General features: G+C 60.5%; 1 protein-coding gene across 11 annotated transcripts in view; it reads right to left on the bottom strand.

The window, feature by feature from the left end:
- Nucleotides 1-663: 663 nt before the first annotated feature.
- Nucleotides 664-20,148, bottom strand: part of RARA (retinoic acid receptor alpha) — a 44,440-nt gene continuing 24,955 nt past the window's right edge. For 2 of the 11 annotated variants that reach the window (XM_032871550.1, XM_032871549.1), the window contains exons 3-9: nucleotides 9,404-9,552; nucleotides 7,984-8,125; nucleotides 5,820-5,980; nucleotides 5,397-5,573; nucleotides 3,876-4,080; nucleotides 2,843-3,001; nucleotides 664-2,255 (exon numbers count right to left, since the gene is read on the bottom strand). In XM_032871550.1, coding sequence (XP_032727441.1) covers nucleotides 2,038-2,255; nucleotides 2,843-3,001; nucleotides 3,876-4,080; nucleotides 5,397-5,573; nucleotides 5,820-5,980; nucleotides 7,984-8,125; nucleotides 9,404-9,552 — 1,211 coding nt within the window. In that variant the 3' untranslated portion in view covers nucleotides 664-2,037. Of the gene's footprint in view, nucleotides 2,256-2,842; nucleotides 3,002-3,875; nucleotides 4,081-5,396; nucleotides 5,574-5,819; nucleotides 5,981-7,983; nucleotides 8,126-9,207; nucleotides 9,272-9,403; nucleotides 9,553-9,655; nucleotides 9,997-10,861; nucleotides 10,881-14,888; nucleotides 15,352-15,836; nucleotides 16,111-17,210; nucleotides 17,254-18,605; nucleotides 18,651-20,148 lie in introns of those variants that run through there. The other 9 variants (XM_032871554.1, XM_032871557.1, XM_032871553.1 and 6 more) reach the window with 9 other exon arrangements.

Raw genomic sequence — 20,148 nt, 5'->3', positions numbered from 1 at the left:
GATGTGTAGTGGGAAGGGTGGATTTTGATGCCACTACAGGCCTGCCACACTTGATCCTCTCAACCTCTCAGATTCCCTTGCAACTTGTCTTCTGTGCCTCCTGCCTACAGAGTGACCTCGGGGGTGGGCCGGGGAAGGCAGGACTGTCCTTGAAGGCACAGGGATGGACGGGCTGGCCTTCTGACATCCCAATCCCATGTTCTTGTTAGTTTGCCAAGGGCTCCTGATCCGGGTACCCATGCCAACTGCCTCTCTTGAAGGTCAAGTCCAGAATAGAACTCTGCCACTTAGTGACCCCTAGACCAACCTCTGGCTTCCAAGGGCTCAGGACTCTCTGAAGGCAGACACTGGCTTCCTCCCTCAGACCAAGCTTCCCAGAGAGCTGGGGCTGGCTTCCTCCCTCAGAATGGGGACTCCTGAAGGTGGGAACAGTTTCTCCTCTCCCCTCCCCACCTCCAGACTGGAGCTTCCTGACACGGGCTATATAGACCCCTAGACAGAGGGCTTCCCAAGGGCAGGCCTATCTTGTTCCACCAAAGACCCCAGCACAGCAAGGCAGGCCCCGAAGGCAGCTTGGCCCCCAGGGCTCATACCTGACCCCCCAACCCCAGATACCTGCCCACTCAGCGGGAGAAGGCAGAGAGGCAGTGAGACTCTGAGACGTGTAGAATAAATAGAACTTTATTCTTTATCCAGTAGATCTCAGTGGAAAGTCCAACAGTAACAGGTGCACCAGCGGGCTCTGAGGGGATGAGACCCCAACCCCGGGGCAAGGAGGGCAGGGCAGAACCAGCTCCCTCAGCCTGGGGGTGCAGGGGATGAGGGGAGGGAACCCCCTGTAGGCCCGTCCTGCGGGGCAAGGAGGGGGCACGGGGATGGGGTGGGGAGCGGTGGGGGGGCAGGCCAGGGAAACGGAGGAACTCAGGCCAAGTGTGTCTGTTGCCCCATCGGTCCACTGTGTGTGTGTGTGTGTGTGTGTGTGTGTGTGTGTGTGTGTGTGTCTGGGGACCCTGTGGGCAGTGCTGGTGGCTGTGAGGCTGGGGGACAGGGGCAGCTTGAACTCCCTGGCCAGCCCCTTCACAGTGGGGGCTGGAGGACTTGGATGGTATTAGCCCCGATGGAGAGGCAGCTCTGCCATGGCCACAGGACTGAGAAACACACACGAGTATGTTCTGAGGGCCCCCTTCCTCTAACCCCTGCCCTGTCTCTCATGGTGGGCCCCTCCTTCTAGGGGCAGCCTGAAACTGTCCACGCCCAGTGGTTAGGCAGAGGGAAAAGGGGAGGGCAGACCTCGGAAAGTTAGTACTTCACAGTTTTAAAGAGAAAACTGAGGAGAAAAAGGCTGGGGAGGAGGGCCAGGGGGTGCAGGGACGTGGAGAGAGAGTGGGAGCCCCTTCTGAGCCGCTCCCCTCCCCCAAGACCCACCCACCTCCAGCTCTGGATCCAGCTCCCCCCAATACACAGCACAGATTCCTTCAGTATAAATGTGCTTAAAATGAAAATTCTTATTAAAAAAATCAAAACCAAAAAAAAAAAAAATTAAAATAAAAACAAAACCAGCAAGAATTAATACCTGGGGGTTGGTATGGCAGGGTATGTACAGGGGAAACCCCCCACCCCTGGCCCACCCCCTCTGTCACCAACCGAGGCAGGGGGGGCTTCCCGACCGGGGGGCAATGGCTTGCGGGTTCTGAGTATGGGGAAGCCAGGTCCTGGCATTTGCTGGTGATGAAGATGTGGCGAGGGGGGCAGAGGGCTGACTTGATGAACATGAGGCCCCCAGGCTCCATCCTGAGGCCCAGGACCAGGGGTCCTCAATCAGTTCACGACCTTGCCCCTGACGTCAGCCCAGGAGGCAGGAGCAGGCAGTCCATCCTGCCCGGGCCTCCCTCTGAAGAGTCGCCGCCTCCTCCCTCCTGTCCCCGAGGAAAGGGAGGACAGGTGGGGGGGCAGGGCTGGTGGGGGTCGCATGGTTGGTAGAAAGGCAAAGAAAAGCCAGGGTGCGGGGTGAGGGCTGTGTCCACGGGGCACGGGCAGTCACGGGGAGTGGGTGGCCGGGCTGCTTCTGTTCGAGCTGGGACTGAGGCTGGGGCTACAGCTGCCGGGTGGGGGGGCCAGGCCGCCCCCATCCCGCCCCCCGCCCCCTGGCTGTCCGCTCAGAGTGTCCAGGCCCTCCGAGTTCTCCAGCATTTCCTGGATGAGAGGTGGCATGGAGCCCGGGATCTCCATCTTCAGGGTGATCACCCGCTCAGCCCCTGGCGGGAAGGAGGAGCAGAGGTCAGCCCGTGGGCCCCCAGCGTTACGAAGCTCCAGGAATGAGGGTGTGGGGCTGGAAAGCCTGGTCCGACTCATATCAGCATCCGCTATGGACTGAACTCAGGGCTCGGTTCTCTGACATAAGCCAGCTCTCTCAGGCCCCTGGGTCTAGGGGGCAGCCATGGTTCCAAATCCAGGCTCTGGGGTCAGACTGCCGAGGGTTGACCGAGGGCCCTTCCTGCATACTCTGTGTTATGGGTTCTCCTACTGACACCTCAAACGCAACCGTGTAAAGACCATCACGATCCCCATCCCTCCGGTGGGAAACTGAGGCTGAGCTGTGAAGGGACCTGCTCAACACGCACTGCAGAGCCAAGCCCTCAACTACCAGACGAAGGTGATAGTGCCCCCCTCAGAGCTCCCAGGCAGGAGGAGGTCACCGGGCCCCGGGGAAGGGGCATCACCTTGGGCACAAAGACATGGGCTGTTGGCTCCCATGTGGGTGGCCTGACTCTGGGCACGGGCAGGGGGTCCGGGGCCAGGTGTTCGGTCCGGCTCGGGCATACACACAGGGCACGAGCCTCACCCTTAGCACTGATGCTTCGCAGGTCTGTGATCTTCATCAGCATCTTGGGGAACATGTGGGGGCGGCTGGGCCTTCGTTTCCGCACATACACCTTCAGCGCCTCCAGCAGCGGCTCCTGAAGCATGTCCACCCTGTCTGGCTGCTCCAGGTCCTGCCGGTCTGAGGAAGCAGGAAGCAGGTGCCCCTTGAGCAAGTGCCCCTTGAGCAGCCCCTTGAGGAAGCAGGAAGCAAGTGCCCCGGCGAGCAAGGCACACAGCTGCACTCCCAGCCTCGGCCACTGGGGTGCGCGCTGGCCCAGGCCACGGGCCGAGGATTCTGCTGCGGGACCTCCCCACACAGGGCAGTGCACTGTTGGGGTCTGTGTGCTGTGAGAAAGGCCCTAAGAGGCACTTAAATGGGAGCAGAGAGGAACTGGGGTAAGGGTCATCCTCAGCCCTCTCTGGCAGCCCAATTCGTACGGGCAAGACCTCTGAACACAGGCAGGGCTGTCCTCAGGCAAACGGACGATGCCCAGGGAGGTCTCACTCCCTTCAAGGACACCAACTCAGTACATCAAAGCTCTTAACAATCAAATCATCAGAGCAGCCAACAATGACCGGGCCTTGCTGTAGGCAAACTGTGCCTCACTTATTGCCCTCTTGGTCCCCCCATCAACTTTATGAGGTAGAGACCCTTACTGCCCCATTTTAAAGAAACAGGGACTCAGTGAAGCTCGGCAACCTGCCCGAGGTCAAAAGCTGGCCAGGATTTGAACCTGGGTGGCCTGACCCTCAAGCCCGCACTCTTAAGCCCCCCGGAAGGGGCACAGCCCACCAACAGGGAAGCAGACATCAGGCGTCCGCCTCTACTCCCTTGTTGTATGGCAGCCGACCAGGCCCTGCCCCCCTCTGCATTCTCTGTTCATCCCTTTGAGAAGGGCCTGATCAAGGCCAAGGTCCCCTTCTGATCTGACCCTGGGCTTCTCCCTGGCAGAGACTCTGGGGGCCACCCCACCCCCCGGGCCTGGCCCCCCAGCCCCGGCCCCCCTGCCCACCTCCACAGATGAGACAGATGGCACTGAGAAGACCAGTCTCAGCATCATCCATCTCCAGGGGCAGCAGCTGGTTGGCGAAGGCAAAGACCAGGTCCGTGAGGGGGCCGAAGCCGGCATTGTGCATCTGGGTCCGGTTCAAGGTCAGCCCATCGGAGAAGGTCATGGTGTCCTGCTCCGGCGTGTACCGCGTGCAGATCCGCAGGATCTGGGTGCAGAGAGGGTGCACGGGTTCAGGGACTCGCCCCACCTCCCCAGCACTTCCAGTACCAGCGGCCCCAAGAGACCACCAGGCAGCAGCCAGACCAGTGCTGTCCCATAGAACCTTCTGCAATAATGGAAAAGGTCTATGTCTACACAGCACTCAAACAGCAGCCACCGGCCAACAGAGCCATTGGGCCCTGGAAATGTGGTTAGTGCAGCTGAGGAACTGAACTAAATTTACTCTTAAGTTAAAGAGCCACACACAGCAAGCAGCTACTGTCCCGTGCACACAGATCTAGATCACCTAGAGAGAAACTAGAATTTTCAGAAGGCAAGGACCATAGCAGATTTGGTCTCCAGTCCCCACGCCTGGGTACACAGCAGAACTCCATGAAATGTGAACCAGCTTCAACCATTTCAAACCCCGATTCAGGTCTGAAACTCTTTCATCTGGAGCATGGGAATAGCGGGCTCCCCAGAAATGCCACACCCTGCTCCTCCCGTCCCACCCCTACCAGGAAGCTGCAGCCTGGTCACCTTGCAGGTTCCCTGCCCTGGAGGTGGCCAAGGGGGATAGGTGGGCCGAGCCCATCAGGAAAGTCAAGGAGAGTCCTTCCAGCCTTGATTTTGGCAGTTCCCACCAAACACACCCAGCCTCTGGCCTGGTCACCCTCTGCCCCACCAAATGCCCTGCAGTCCCCTGAATCCAGCTGCTCTCACACCCGCCAGCCTGTCATACCCTGTTCCTGTTAGGGCCGTCTCACATCCCCCTTCTATACAACCCAGAGTGCCCCCTCCTCTGGGATGCCTGCCTGGGGCCCCGCAGCTGTGGCTCTCTCTCACACAGGGAAGGGACAGCCCGCCCCCATCTCCGGCCAGCACTTAGCACGGTTTGGTAACCTCTGTTTACGTATCTGCTGCCTCCACCCACAGAAGGTTCTCGAGAGAGGGGCCGGTGCTGTGTTCACCTCCGTTTCCTGACACTTAGCTCAAGGCCCGGCCACACAGAGTCCTAGGTGAATCTTTATTAGACGGAAGAGGTGGCCAGATGGGCGACAGGGCGAAAGGTTGAATGGAAGGACGGGGTGAGCGTGGGTGGATGTGTGTGGGGGTTAACGGGAGAAGCAGTGTACATCCAGATGCGGAGGGGCTGAGGGAACAGGTGGTCACGTGGGGGAAAGGAAGGGTGGGCGTTTGGGTGGTGGGCACTTGGACAGATCAATTCCAGATGTGTTTTGGGGGAAGGAGGCTATCTGAATGGCAGGAACTCCTCCAAGGACTCGGGGGCAGTGGCCGGGGGGGCGGGGTGCAGACCCTCACCAGGATGTCCAGGCAGGCAGCCTTGAGGAGGGTGATCTGGTCAGCAATGGTGAGGGTGGTGAAGCCGGGCAGTTGCTTGGCGAACTCCACAGTCTTAATGATGCACTTGGTGGAGAGTTCACTGAACTTGTCCCAGAGGTCGATGTCCAGAGAGACACGTTGCTCTGAGCTGTTGTTCTGGGAGGACAGGGCAGAGTGAGGGCCTTCTCCTCATGTGCCCCTTCTCGGCCTGGCTCTGCCACCCCCACAGGCCTGCCCTCCACCCACTTCGCTTCCTGAGAGCTCCCTCATCAGGAAGCAGGAGGAGGAGGGAGAAGCAGGGAAAGGACCCGGAAGCCCGGGCAGGGGTGAGGAGGGGAAGATGGGCCAGGTGGCACTGGGTGTACCCCCCTCCCCGCCCCGCCAGGCTGGGGGGAACCATACCGTAGTGTATTTGCCCAGCTGGCAGAGGGCAGGGAAGGTTTCCTGGTGCGCTTTGCGCACCTTCTCGATGAGCTCCCCGACCTCAGGTGTCAGCGTGTAGCTCTCGGAGCACTCGGGCTTGGGCGCCTCCTTCTTCTTCTTGTTTCTGTCGTTCCTCACAGCTGTGGAGGGCAGAGGCCAGGGTTACAGCAGGTCCGGCGGCCCACCCCCACCCAAGCTCCTCCCGCCAGAAGGGCCGCTGCGGCTGCCAAGGACATCCCCCGGCCGGGCCTCGCGCGCGCGCACAGGAACGCGCACGCGCGCACAGGAACGTCCACGCGCGCAGGAACGCACACGCGGGAGTGCACGTGTGAGTGCACACACAGGAGGGCACGGGCAGGTAAGGTGTCTGCGCACAGCCCACCCCTCCATGCCCACCCGACCCCAGTGCCGAATCTGGCCCCAGCACGTGACAACTGCACACACACACACACACACACACACCTCTTGGCCGGCCCACATCCGCTGAACCCCACGCACCTACGCAAGCCCACACTCCAGGAGCACGGGTGTCCGCGGCTGAGAGCAAGTGTGCAGGGGGGCCTACCTCTGTGCTCTGCCTCCCCTGCCCCCCACTACTCCCTCTGCAGCGGTCTCTCTGGGGGTCCCTGGGACTGGCTCAGAGCAGCTCCCCAGCCCGGAAGTAGGGGGCCAGGCGAGAACCTCTCGGCCCATTAGCTGGGGGAGCTGACAAATCACCAGAGGCACGGAGCGGCACACACCACTCGGCTTTAAAGAAGCGATGGGGTCGTTACCGGCCGATTATCCCAGACACACAATCACTCACAGGGCCAGTGGCGGAGGCTGCTGACGCTGGAGGAAGACAGGGTGGGGGTGGGGGGCCTGGGGAGGGGGCAGTGGGTGGGGGTTGGGGGAGCCGGCATAATTTGGAGATCACTCATGTCGATTCTGCAAATTCAATAAAGTGCAAGGGAGAGGAGGGAGAGGGAGAGGGAGAGTGGGGGGGATAATTTGGGAAGAGAAAATTGCAGCTGTGACAAGACGTTTATCATTCGGAAGCTTTAATTCTATTGAAATGGCAGCTGCTCAGCTCCAGGGCACAGAGCAGCCGGAGAGGAGATGGAGGGAGGGAAAAGGGGAGTTGGTGGTGGGAGGGAAAGAGGTCCCCACCCTGGTCCCTCTGCGCTAAAAAGCTCAGGGAGTGGAAGGTGGCAGAAGCAATGGGGAGGCGGCAGCACTGGGCCCTGAAGGGAAGGGTCCTAAGTTGACACCCACTCAACAGCACTTCCTGGGCGCCAGACCACGCGTCCTTTGGCTCCCGTGGCAGGAGGCAGCAGGCTGCTGCAGGGCCCCTCTGCTCCCATCTGGGACTCCTCATGTCCCCCCACATCCCCTCCCCACCTCCCTCTTCCATTGCCCTCCCCACAAAGGGCTAGGGGGTCCTGCAGCCTCCCTCCCCCACCCCATCCCCGAAGGCTCAGGCTCCATGGCAACGGCCACGCAGACAAGGAGGCGTCTGTCAGCGTCATTTATCTCTGACATCATCAATCACCGGTCACCAAGGCAACACCCATGATTCAACACAAGAGGGTCTCCCTGTCCAGCCCTCCCTCCCTCCCTCCCTCCCTCCCTCCATCGGGCCTCAGCTGAGCCCAAACTGGAAACCCCCAGTTCCTCTGGGATCTAAGAAGTCCCAATTCTCTCTTCCAACTCTAGGTCCCTGGCTTCACCAGACAATGGCTTTCAGATCCCTGTGCCAGAGGCACCCACCGCCACACACACACACACACACACACAGAGCAACTAGCACCCCCCAGTGCAAGCCCTCCCCCAAGAGGCACAATCCAGGGGCCCTCAGGTATGCCCTGAGTCCCACCCCAAAGCCAAGCAGGGCCTAGAAGCGGACACACATGCACACACGTGTGCAAGCACACACAGCCAACAGCATGCCAACACACAGACATGCAGTTGGCTACACACATGGATAGAGAGGTCCTCGCAGCTCCACACAAACCGTCCTTAACCATGAGCCCGCACACCACGCAGCGGGCTCCATGGCACCCCCATCCCCACGAGCCCAGCCCCACGTCCCTACATCCCCAGCCTCTGAGGAGCATGTCAGACACTGCCTTGCACCCGGCAGCCCCCGGCCCGGGGCACTCACACTCCTTGGACATGCCCACTTCAAAGCACTTCTGCAGTCGGCAGTACTGGCAGCGGTTCCGGGTCACCTTGTTGATGATGCAGTTCTTGTCCCGGTGACACGTGTACACCATGTTCTTCTGGATGCTGCGGCGGAAGAAGCCCTGGGTGCGGAGGAAAAGGAGCCGGGTCAGCCACACCCGTGGTGGGAGCAGGGCTGGCCTGGAGCCTCAGCCTTGGGGGCAGAGGGCCAGGCCAACTGCTGTCTCAAGCCTTTGGCCTTCACCCAGCTGGGCAGGCTTGACAAGGTGAAGAAAACAGTCCACCTACAAGGACACCCCCCTCCGAAAATGCCAGTGCCGGCCTCAACACGGCAGGTGGACAGCCATCTTCCCACAACCTATTATTGCCACCGTTCTGGCTTCTTCCCTCCGGAGGCAAAGGACCTCAGGGCTGCTAGTGAATCAGGGAGAGGGGCAGATGGGACTCGATGGGAGAGAGGCAGGGCTCTGGAACCCACAGCCCCGGGCTCAGAGCACAGGAGGAAGAGGCCACAGAAGGCCATACACAGGCCAAACCAGAGAGGTGGAGAAGCACACATGATCTGGAGTAAGGCAGCAGGACACGCGCTCACCAACCCAGCAGAGGGGCACCATCATAGGCTGACCTGGGCTGGTCAGGGTCTACACACAGGCCGACCAGAGACAAACTGGGAACAACCAGATAGGGCAGGTAGACCCAAAGAGTCCAAAGCCTTATGCTTGGCCTTGGTCTCCACCGCATACCTGGGGAAAGCCACTCCCCGCTGAGGGGCAGCCCGTTGAAGCCAAGCCTTGAAGCTGAGCAGCTTCTGCGCCCCAATCCCCAGGGCAGACACCGACACAGAGGCTCAGGCACTGGGGGGAAGGGAAGAAGCCAGGCCCACAGCTGCTGGGAAGGTGGCAGCCACAACCGTTCCCTGGAGTCTAACACGGGCCCGGGGAAACCCCGTCAGACACTGGGGATCCCACAGCCCGGGCACCTGAAGGAGAGGCCAATCAGGGGCCTGCTCCTAACCACCACTGCCAGGCAGCCATGGTGAGGCTCAGGCAGGGCCATCGGGGCCAGGCCTCCTGGGTCTTCAGCCAAGAGCCAGTTGGCAGCCAGCTCACTATGACAACCCGGGTAGCAAGCAGGAGCAAGGCGGGTGCCTGCCCTGCCCGCTGCAGGATGGAGTTGGGGAGAGGGGCTCCAGCAGGAAGGGGACCTCTGGTTTGGGGGTCCCTGGTCATCTAATGCAGGCTTCCTCTCCTCCACGGCTCTGTCACCTTCTGCAGGGAAGGAAGCAAGAGCAGCAGTTTCCGAGACATCCCCCCAGCAAAGGGCATGCTGCAGGACGAGGCAGTGGGGACATCCCATTTATCTCATCAGGCCTGTCCTTCCCGGTGACCCTGTCAACTCACCTTGCAGCCCTCACAGGCACTGACCCCATAGTGGTAGCCTGAGGATTTGTCCTGGCAGACAAAGCAAGGCTTGTAGATGCGGGGGAGAGGGGGCGGCGAGGGAGGGCTGGGCACTATCTCTTCGGAACTGCTGCTCTGGGTCTCGATGGCTAGAGAGAGAAGAGGGGAGGGGCGGTTAGAGACCCAGGCCACCATCCCTAACACGGCACCCACCCTGCCTCACGAGCTCCCCCAGGAGCCTCCCAGCCTCACCACTGCTACCAGGACTCTCAGTCTGGGGCAGGGACAGTCTCAGGAAAGCTGGGACTTCTCAGCCAGACTTGGACAATGAGCTGCCAACGAAGCTTCCAGCACCCCTCACTCCTGCCTACTCCCCCAGGACCCCACCTTCAAAACCAGAAAGATCAGAGGATAAACCATCAAATTTGCATGCAGACAGGACTAGGCATGGGGGCTCGGGGGAGGAGCCAGCCTGGCTTTCCAGCCCCTGCCCCACAGGGTAGCCTGGCCCCATCTCCCCCGAGTTAGGAAGGAGTTAAGGTCTAATGAGGAGGGAGGGAAGAGGACACAAGCTGGGGGCAGAGGAAACTGGGGTCAACAGGATATTCAAAGCGGCCACTCCCCCACCCCCTCTGCTTCCGCTCCCTCCTCCCCCCCCCCACCAGTAGCCACAGCCCCTCCTCCACCTAAACAAACCCCAGGCTAGGGACCCAAGGCAGGGTGTGCAAATAAGATTCGCAAAGGTTGGAGCAGAGCAGGTGGGGATTCCCCTTAGATAAGCAGGGGGACCCCTGGAGACAGGGAGTGGAGTCCCTCTGAGCCCCGGAAGCCCACGGCTCTCTGGGTGCCCCGTCTGGGGGGAAGCAGCATGACAAAGGGGGGTCTGTTTCTATCAATGCTCTATCTGTCTGCCCTCAATACTATGTCCGGGTTACTACCCTCCTCCCCTCCTGTTATTCAGCTCCAAGAGGGCAGCCAAGAGGGGTGACCCAGCCAACAGGGGCAGCCCCAACTAGCCAAATCCTCCCCACTGCCTGGCCCCCTGCCCATCACCCCAGGCAGAACAGAGCTGGGCTGGATGGGGGCTGACTGTGCCCAAAGCCTGGGGAACTGGGGTGTATCATGCTGGATGAGAACTAGACTGAGGCAATCCCAGATGCCCAAGGTACCACCCGGCAGTGTCCAGAGGCCTTTGACAAGTCTACTTGTCCAGAGCCAAGGAGGGCAAGGATGTCTCCCTGAGTAGGAAGATCCCAGCCTCCCTCATACCCCAGAATCCTACCCACTCTCCCCCCAAACTCCAGCACACAAGCTTCTGGAATTCAGAGAGTCCCAGAATTCCTGGTCCAAGCACCTTATAAGCCATGAATCACGTAGCTCCCAAGTGCAGGCACAGAGAAAAGCAGCAGCTGGACAGGGGGTGGGGGTTGGCTGCATATGACCCCCCGTCCCCCTTACCTGCAGACACACCAGGAACTGCCAGGCAGTGATGACAGGGAACCAGGCCAATAACCTTGGCAGGGCCTTCCTGGCTCTCAGTGGGGCCCAGGCACCAATTCCCTGGTCAGCTTGGTTGACCAGCACCGCTGTGGCCCTGTGCCCCCCACCCCCATCTCTACCCAGAGACCAGCCTGCAGCAGAAGATAGTGGATGCCTAGACCCCCACCAGTCCACAGCCTCTTCACTGACCTCCCCTGGCCCTCTGCTTCTCCCCAACTCTAAACTACCCTGGCCAGGCTCTTCCCCCACCTCACCCTCCCTGAGGCCAGACAAGCAAATCAGACAGGCGAGAGGCCTGAGAACAGCTGCTGGGGGGTGGGGTGAGGTTGGGGGGCCTGGGTGAGGCCAGGAGGCAGAGGGGTGAGCGACAAAGAAGGCCTTTGTTGTGCTAACTTTTTCCAAGACGTAAAAGGAGTAACAATAGACAATCCAGACTGGTGGGGGGGGGGTCAAGGACAAGGGGGTGTGGGGGGACCATGGCCTAGAATCCCAGCTAGCGTTCCAATAAGCAGAGGATGAAGGCACTGACCTCCCTCCCCTGCCCTCCCCAACCGCCCTTTGCCCGGGCCCACCCCTCTAATCCCCCACCTCTAAAATGGACAGGCGGAGCTTTGGGGTACAGACTGGGGCAGATGGAGGGGAGGGCATGGGGAGACCCACAGGATTACTGGGACGAGGGACAGATAGCTCCAAGGCCAGAGACTGACTAAAGGGGCAAAGACCCATAGAAATTTGGAGCTAAGGCAAAGTCCAGAGGGTGTTCATAGAACTTAATGCATGTGCTTTTTAAAATTGTTTTTGGCAGGATGAGGGGAGATGAGCTGAGGTGGGAGCTAGTCTGGGCTGTGAGGTTTCCTTTCAGCCCATCCCACTGCAGCTGACCGCCTCTGAGGCTCTAGGGTGCTCTGCACGCCCCCCTCTCCAGCACATCCCCACCTGTCACCCAGGTAACTGGCCAGAGGTTTTGCCCTGTGCCCTTTGAACCCAGAGCCCTGGCCCAGTTCCCACCTCCCCAGGCGGCCAGCCAGCAGCCTAGGGAAGCCCAGGGCACTCTGCCCGCCCCCTACCCCCGTAGCCTCTGCAGTGGTTGGGATTCAGCCTTAACCCTGCACACCCGATGTCTGGGGGAAGGACTGTCAGGGCCTGGCCCCTCCCTGCTCACCTCCCTGCGCAAGAGGCCCCATCCCACAAATCTATCGTCTTCCTGCAGAAGGAGGCTGCAGGGGCACCACACCTATTCGGCTCCAAGTCCCAGTACCCTGCGGAGGGCTGGAACCAGCCCAGGAAGCCAGCATCCCCTCCTGCCAGCGCTGCCAGGTTCCCCTCCCCCCGGCCTCTGGCGGGCAGGGGGCAGGAGGCAGGGGGCAGGAGGCACGGCGCTCCGGATTCCCCACGCCCCAGAGCCGTTCGCGGCCTCACACAAGAGGCCAGTTTCCTGGAGGAGATCAGCAGGAAATCAGCCGGGCCCCTGGCCAGCGGCTCCCCTCCCAATCCAGCTGGCGCCCGCTCCTCCGCAGCTCCCCTCGCAGCCCCTGGGGAGGGGTGAGGAGGGGGCGCGGGGTCCCCCCCCACCGCCCTTCCTCCCCCCACACCCCGCCCAGGGGCAGGGTGGGGTAGCTCTGGGAGTAGCAGCGGAAGGAGGCCCCTAGCCCAGCGCCCCGATAAGCATCTCTCCCCTCCCCCCCACCATGAGCATCCACGTGCTTCACATTCTTGGACGTCTGGGAGCGGGTGGAGGCGTGAGCGGTGAGATTGGTGGGGGACAGATGGGGAGCCACATCCTGTGTACCCCCCATCCTCCAGTGCCCCCAAAGGGGGGCTCTGGGGAAGGAGGCAAAATTCCCAGAGCCCTGCGGGATTGAAAGGGTCTTCACCCACACCACCCCCCACCCCAAGCCTGCAGTCTCTTCCCACCTTTGGCGCAGGTGGTGGGAGGCAGAGGAGGATCTGGGTGAGAGAGCTGGAGGCCTCCTGTCCCCACAGGACCTCCACATACAGCAAGGGGTTCCGAGGCAGTGGTGGTGACCCCCTGTACACTAGACAGGGTCAAGGACCCCTAGGGCCAGCAGCCTCCAGGTCTTTCCTGTGCCTCAGAACAACTCCCACACCCACCACTCCCAGCCCCCAGTCTTGGGGCTGAGCCCCACTGGCATGCCAATGATATACACACACCTACAGGGCAACTAGGGGAGCAGGGGATCCCAGACCTCTACCTCTACCCAACTCCAGACAGAGCGTGGGAAACAGGCCTCCACTTCCCCATCACTAGCCTCACCAAACCCAAGGCCTGCTGGACTCCATACTCCTCCTCCTCTACCAGTTTGGGGCCAGGGAGAGCTGAGCTGCCCCCATGCAATGAAGGAAGAGATGGGGTTGGAGCCCAGGGTCTTTGATTCCAGCTTTCCCCCAGTCCTCTGGCAAAGGTGGCCAACGTGGTGACAGGGGTGACCATGGCAGCTGTGCCCCCAATGATCCCACTGGGAAGAAGCACCTTCCTCCAGGTCTGGAGGGTGGGAAGAAGGGTCCTGGTGTCACACCTCTGACCTCTCCCCTTTGGCTAAAGTCAGTCGACACTCACAACCCTCCCCCTTTGCCTCCCACGGTGTGAGTTGCAGCCTCCCAGCCACTGGGCCCCAGAGGCAAAGGTCAAGGGGCAGGACAATAGGAAAGGCTGGGCATGAGGTGGCTCTGGGAGGGGCAGTGGTGGGGTGTCTCTCCGCTCCAGGTCTCCCTCTTCCTAGACCAAAGGGGCTGGGGGTTACCCTTCAACCTTCTCCAATCTGTCAGGCCTCCAGGGACTCATTCCACCCCTTCTCCCTGGCAGGCAGGAGGGAGGCAGCCGGCAGAGAAAGGGAAGAAATCCGACCCAGGTAACAACAGCCCCTATCGCCGGCTCCCTCCCACTCTGGTACACTACCTCACAGCTGGGTTCAAAGACACCCAGGTGTGCACTACAGGCGCTCACAGCTCCCGGGGGTGCACAGAGCCCCTCCCTTCCAGAGGAGCCCGAACCCAGATGGAGGACAGCAGGAGGGTGAGGAGGCTCCCAGGACTGACTCCAGGGTTCTCATCAGCGCCCCTCTTAGGGACAACCCAGTGCCAGCCCCTATCCCTAAGCGAAAACAGGGTAACAAAAGGACACAGCTGGAGTGGCAGGGGATGCTTCCCTCACTTCCAGAGCAGCCCAGACCCACAACAAAACAAACTCCTCCCCGAGAGAGCAAACCCGATTAGGATTAGGAGGAGGGCAATCCTTCCCCCGACAGCAGCCGCTCTCCTCCTCCCATTCCTGGGACAGAAACCTCAAAGATGCCAGCCAGGTGTCCAGGGCCAGAGCAACCCTCCTATGGACAGGTGCCCCTCCCCAGGATGGAAGGATTGGCTAGGACGGCAGACGGAGGTCAGATGAAGTTGCCCCTTCCTGCCACACCACACTGCCAACACCAAAGACATCGAGTGGTCCCCTGACACTGACTCTAATGACACAAGGGCAAGGGCTTGGGGCAGCAGCTGTTGCACAGGAGGGAGCTCTCCCCCAGGCTTCCACGGGTGGGATCTGGGAAGGAGGGCCCTCCTCCTTGGAGCAGATAAGCCCACAGATCGGGCCTTTACCAGACCCTGCAGGGTGGAAGAAAGGACCACTCTGCACTGAAGCGACTGGATTCCAAGCAAGAAGATTCAAACTGGGGGCCAGGGGCTTCACTTCCCCTGCCAGAAGTAGCAGGCCAGATGAACAAACGTTTCCTGAAGGGAGAACCCCCCAAAGTTCCTCAGCCCTGATGTAAGGAGAAAGAGCGCCCAAGGCTCCTCGGTAGGGTCCAATTGTCCAGCAAGGGCACCCGAGTTCCAGCAAGAGAGACGGGAAGTGAAGAGTAGACACAAGCGACCCCCCCCCAAGCCCCAGGCCCGCATCCCCGGTGGGAGTGGAAGCTCCACTGCCCACCCTCAGCCCCAGCTCCTACAATGGGAGAGGGGAGGCCGGTACCTACAGTGGTTTGAGCCATTCCAAAGCGGAGTCCGGAGCGGGGTGGAGTAGGGACCAGGGGCGGGGAGCCCCTTCTCCGGGAGCAAACAGGCCCGGTTCTGGTTATAAAAATCCACCACAAGGAAGGGATTGGGGGTGGGGGTGAGCCCCCCCACTTCCACACTCTCGTACATCTTCCCCGCGAAGACAAGAGGTCCGGGCGGGGAAGTCATGCGCGCCGCCTCCCTCACTCAGCCGGCGGCGCCATCCGCGGAGAGCAGCTGGGGGCGAGGGGCACGTCCCCCCCAACCCCCCCAGCCCCGACAGGCGACCCGAGCCCGGGGGCCGCCCGTCGCCCGAAGTCCCTGTTCAAAGTCGGCCGGCCGCTCCGCCAGTCCCAGGCGAACAGCCGGGAAGTTGTGTGTGTGGGGAGGAGGGGGTCCCTCGGCTCCCCCACCCCGGGAACGTCCGGCCGAGGCCCGGGAACTCAGCGGCTCCACCTCGAGGGGGATCCCGTCTCGAGTCGCATGCTGTCCGAGGCAGAGTCCCGCGGCTCCCCAAGTGCGCCGGCCGGGGGCGGGATCCGCGCGGGATGGGGGGCGGGGGGGGCACGCCGGGCACTTCCTCCTCCCCGCCGGGGCTCCCGGGCTTCTCCGGGGCGAGGATTCCGGGTGGGGGTGGGGACCCCGCGCGGCTCCGCCTCCGCCAGGCCCGGGGCAGCCGGCCGACGCTCGCTCTCCGAGGTGCGCGCTGCTGCCCCCCGCCCCGAGCCTGAGCGCCCCCTCCCCGGCGGCCCCACCCCCTTCCCTCCGCCCCGTCCCGTCCAGACACCGCCCCTGACTTAACCCTTGCCGTGCGGGACCGACTGCGGCGGGCGAAACGCTGGGGACTGAGTGGAAGAGGCGTGCTGGGGCGGGCGGGGGCGGCGGGGGGAGCCTGGGAAGGGGAGGAGAGAAGGAGGGGACTCACAGGGGAAAATGCTCCAGAGGAGTACGCAGAGGATGGACGGAGGCAGGGTACGCGGAGAGGTGGGGGCTGCACGCAGAGGCAGGGACGGGAGAGGGGCGGGAGTCTCCCCCATCCCGGTTCCCGCTCCCAGCCTCCCCCGTGGTTTGGTCAGTCCTCGGCCCGGCGCTGGTAGAGGAGAGGTGATGGGGCGGGGAGGAGGAGGTGGTCCCGGTGTCCTCCCCCAACACACCCCCAACCCGGCCCGGGCCTCATTTGCCTAATGCAATGCGGCTGAACTCTCGCTGAACTCGCCTGGCGGCGCCTCACCTCCGGGTGACCCACCCACCGCTGCCCGTGACATCACCCGCTCCTCAGCTCGCCCTCGGGGCTCCCCCGCCGGCCCCCGGCCCCCCACCCCGGGCAGGGTGAGCGCCCCCGGAGTCGCGGAGAGTGGCCGCAGGACGCAAAGGACCAGGGTGCGCGGGGCCAAGTGTTTGCGCCACGAAAACGGCGTGCTGGGTGTCCCGGGTGTGACATTGTGCATGCAGCTCAGGCGCTGTGAAAGGGTTGAGACACCCGGCTTGTGTCATTGTCTGTGACATCATGTGTGACTCCGGCTGCCCGCCCGTCAGAACCCGACGCGGCAGCACGGATGCTTTGGCACAAACGCGTGCAGAGGGGGCTCTCCACCCCAAGCTCTGCGTGCTTCCGGCGAGCAAAACCCCGCCCAGGGTGTCTCCCAGCGGCAGAACCAGGATCGGCCCCCAACCGCGCAGTCCAACCTGGGAGAGCTAAAAGGAGGGGCTGGCGCCTTCCAGCTGACCACTTCCTCCCGGAAGCCCTCGGGATGCCTGTTTCAGTAGAAGAAAGGCCTAGGTTGGGAAGGACCAAGGAGGGGGATATCCCTAGAGGAGAGGGTATCCTGTCACTCCCACTGACCCTGCAGCAGAGCTCCCTCTCTCTGAAAGGGGATAGGAATTGACAGGCTTCCCAAGGATATTCCTCTAGAAGCCAGGTTCTTAACCCCTTTTGTCATTTAATCCTTGAGCAACTCCCAAGAGGTAAATGGGTGTTATTCCTATTTACACATAAACTAAGGTCTCAGCAAAGCTAGGTGGGTTGTCCCAAGTTCACACTGCTAATAAAGGGTAACCTGAGTATTTGAACTTTCTGCTGCCAAAGCCCATATTCCCACCATGCCAGCCTGATTCAGAAAAAGTATTTTCTGAGCCTCTCCTATGTGGATACCCTGGTAAGCCTGTTCTTGCAGACCTTATGGAGCAACAGCCATTAAACATATAATCGTAAATATATATGTAAATATAATTGCAAACTGAGGTAAGTGGTATTATGAAACAACTATAATACGCTTTGAAGAAGAATTAATGTAGGTACCTAATTTAGGTTGAAGACTCAGGGAGGACCTCAAGGCAGAGACCTTAGTAGAAGCTTAGAAGTTAGGCAAAATGTAAGGAGAAATGTGGTCCCAGTAAAGGAGAGACCCTGGGGTTAGAGATTGGGCGGTGGGGGGGCGGTCGTTCAAGGTATTGACATAAGACTAAGGTAGTGGGAACTTAAAATTCAAGAGGAAAACATACGCAAGACCAGGCTGGAGAGGTGGGCTGAGGCCAGACCAGGTGGCCTTGCTGGCCTTAATATGACTTCGGGATTTTATCCTAAATGCAAGGAGAAGCCACAGAAAGCTTCCAGGCACAGGAGAAGCAAGATCTGATTTACAGTGGTATAAGATCTTTCGAGCTGTGTGAAGAACGACTTGTAGAAGGGCAAGAGAGACCAGTTAGTAGCTGCTACAACGGTCCAGGCAGCACAAAAGGGCAGGGGGAGGCAGCAAAGATGACTGGTGTTTGGCTTATGCCACAGCAAAGTTCCCAAGACTGCAAAGTAGAGATGTCTACTGGCCTGGTGGACGGGGCTGTAGGAGTCCCAAGTGAGGTCTCACCTAAGTGTAGTCTGGGCTGCAGACGGAACCCTGGGGTCTGGGACACATGTGCAAGACTTGGCAGTGGATGAGTGCCAGGGAACAGGGCAGACTGCTGCTACAGCCCTTGGTATCTCTCCCCCCAAATGACCTAGCACCCGCGCACCAGGTATGTGTGAGGCTCTGTGTTCCCTGCTGCGAGGTACTAAGGGATCTGAGACTGTCCCTACCACCAAAAACCAGATAACTGGGAAAAAGATCTCCCAAATGATTACAGCTCACAGCAGGAGCTAGGTGGGAAGAAGTCACTCCGTGGTAGAGAGAGGAGTGTTGGGAGAAAAAAAGAAATAAGGATCCACAGGCGAATTCAAAGGTGCAAGTGTGTTATGAGGAAGGGGGAATGGCTGTGAAGGTTTCCGGGAAGAGGCAGCATACAGGATGTTCCTTAAAGGGTGGATAGGATTTCTGGAGCTGGAGAAGGGGGAGATACCTGTTCTGGGCAGTGAGAGAAGAGAGGGGGGATGAAGGCTCTGTTGGCTGAGGAAGAACGCCATCAGCTGGCTGCAGGCCTGAGGCCCTGTCCTCCTCTGCTGCTCCTTTGTCACATTCCCCACCACTCCCCCAGGGCTGTGTGTTTAGCAGGCCCTTAGCAGGTGTGGGCTGAACTGGCCCCCACTTGTGCCAGGCCCCCTCCTGTCCCCAGCCCTAACTGGAGGGCATGACAAACAGGAAATCAGGACACCTGGAGCCAGCCAGACACTGAGTCCCAGTACAGGGTGGCCATCCCCCAGGACAGTGCCTGGCTCCACCCCCCTGGGCATCTAGGCTCTTGCAGGATAGCTGAAGCTCACCGGGGTTCTCATCAGCCAGCAGGTCAACATGGCCTCAGAGCAACTCAGCCAGGAACGCATTCAGAGTCTTGCTTTAAAGGGGAGGCTACAGACTCAGAGAGAGGATGGGTGACCTGCCCAAGGCCGCATAGGAACAGCTATCCTTTTTAAGACTTCTGCCCGTGGTACCTTGGTCTGTGGGCTGGGTGAGGTTCCCGGCAACCCAGAAATCAAAACAGGGAGGGGAGGGCCTCTACTGCTGACCCAGCCGAGGCTGATCTAGTCGACCTACCCCGGGGAGACCCAGCTCCACTGGCTGTGCCTGACTCCAGGGAGGAGGAGGAGGAAGGAGGTAGTGTGGGCACCGCCCCCGAGTGATTTGGAGAAGGGAAACGCTTCCTCTTTCCACAGATGCTACCCCTCTAAAGGGTAGTCCTGGCCTGCACTCGCATATCTCCATGGGCACACAGGCCATGGCATGGGGTGGACCCAATGTCTCACGTCCTGGCCAGTCCAAGAGGACAGGCTTCCTTCCCTGAGTCCTTCCAGAGGGAGTCCATGCATCATGAGTGCTACCAGGTAAAAGGGGAAGGCCCCATTTTCACTCAAAATCCCATCCACCAGTCATTTGGCTGACTCTGCATCTTAGACCCCAGGAAAGTCGTCACTGGCAATACCTTGTCTCCCTGAGCTGTCCCTCTTATCATCCAGGGAACAGTGAAGAGGAGAGAGGGATGGAGGGCAGAGACTAAGGGAAGGGAGTGGAAGAGGAGCGGAAGGGAGGGGCACACCTCCCTGTCTCCCCAGTCTCCAGGCACACACACTACCAATATGTGGACAGAAAGGGGCTCCCATCTCTGTCTCCTCTACTGACTGCTTCCAACTTCCCTGCCCCCATCCCCACAAATCGAAACAAAATAATAAGAACTGTGGCTTTTACACTCTGTTCCTACAGTGTGTGAGTGTGTGTGGGGGGGGTGCCTCCTGAGCTCTACAAACTCCTGTAGGCTGCAGAGGCCGATCTGGGGGTGGGGATGGGTGTGAACAGATTGCATCCGCAAGTTCCAGGACAGGATGGAGATCTGGCCCAGGCCTTTCAGCGCTCTTTCCCTCCAGCCTTCAGGATCCAAAACACAGAGGAGGGGGCGTGGCTTGGCGGCCTTACCCGCGCCCCCTACTGGGGGAAGGCAGGAGGTCCTTGGGCAGGAGTGGACCTCAACCATGGGGGAGGGGGCTTCAACATTGGCACTGGCCACCAACCCCCCACCAAGGAGTGCCCCCCACAATGCCTTCCTGCAGCTGCCTATCTGGATGATGGAAAACAGGTTCGGCTTTACCGCTCACTTAACCCAGTCTCTTCCCCTCCAGCCACGCTGTTTCCTCCTGTGCGAATGGGAATAAGGACCCTCTCCCTGCATCACAGGGATTAAGGCTTGTGAAACTGAGATAAAGCTGGGGCACACAGTAGGTGCTGCACAACATTAGCATCCCATTCTCCCTCACTCCTACCTAGAAGGGGCCCGAGTCCCTTTGCACTGTGGGAAGGGGTACACACAATGACACG

Source organism: Lontra canadensis, unplaced genomic scaffold (assembly GCF_010015895.1).
Source record: "Lontra canadensis isolate GAN:19392208 unplaced genomic scaffold, GSC_riverotter_1.0 scaffold43, whole genome shotgun sequence".
Taxonomy (NCBI): Eukaryota; Metazoa; Chordata; class Mammalia; order Carnivora; family Mustelidae; genus Lontra; species Lontra canadensis.
This window is presented reverse-complemented; position numbering and strand designations above follow the sequence as displayed.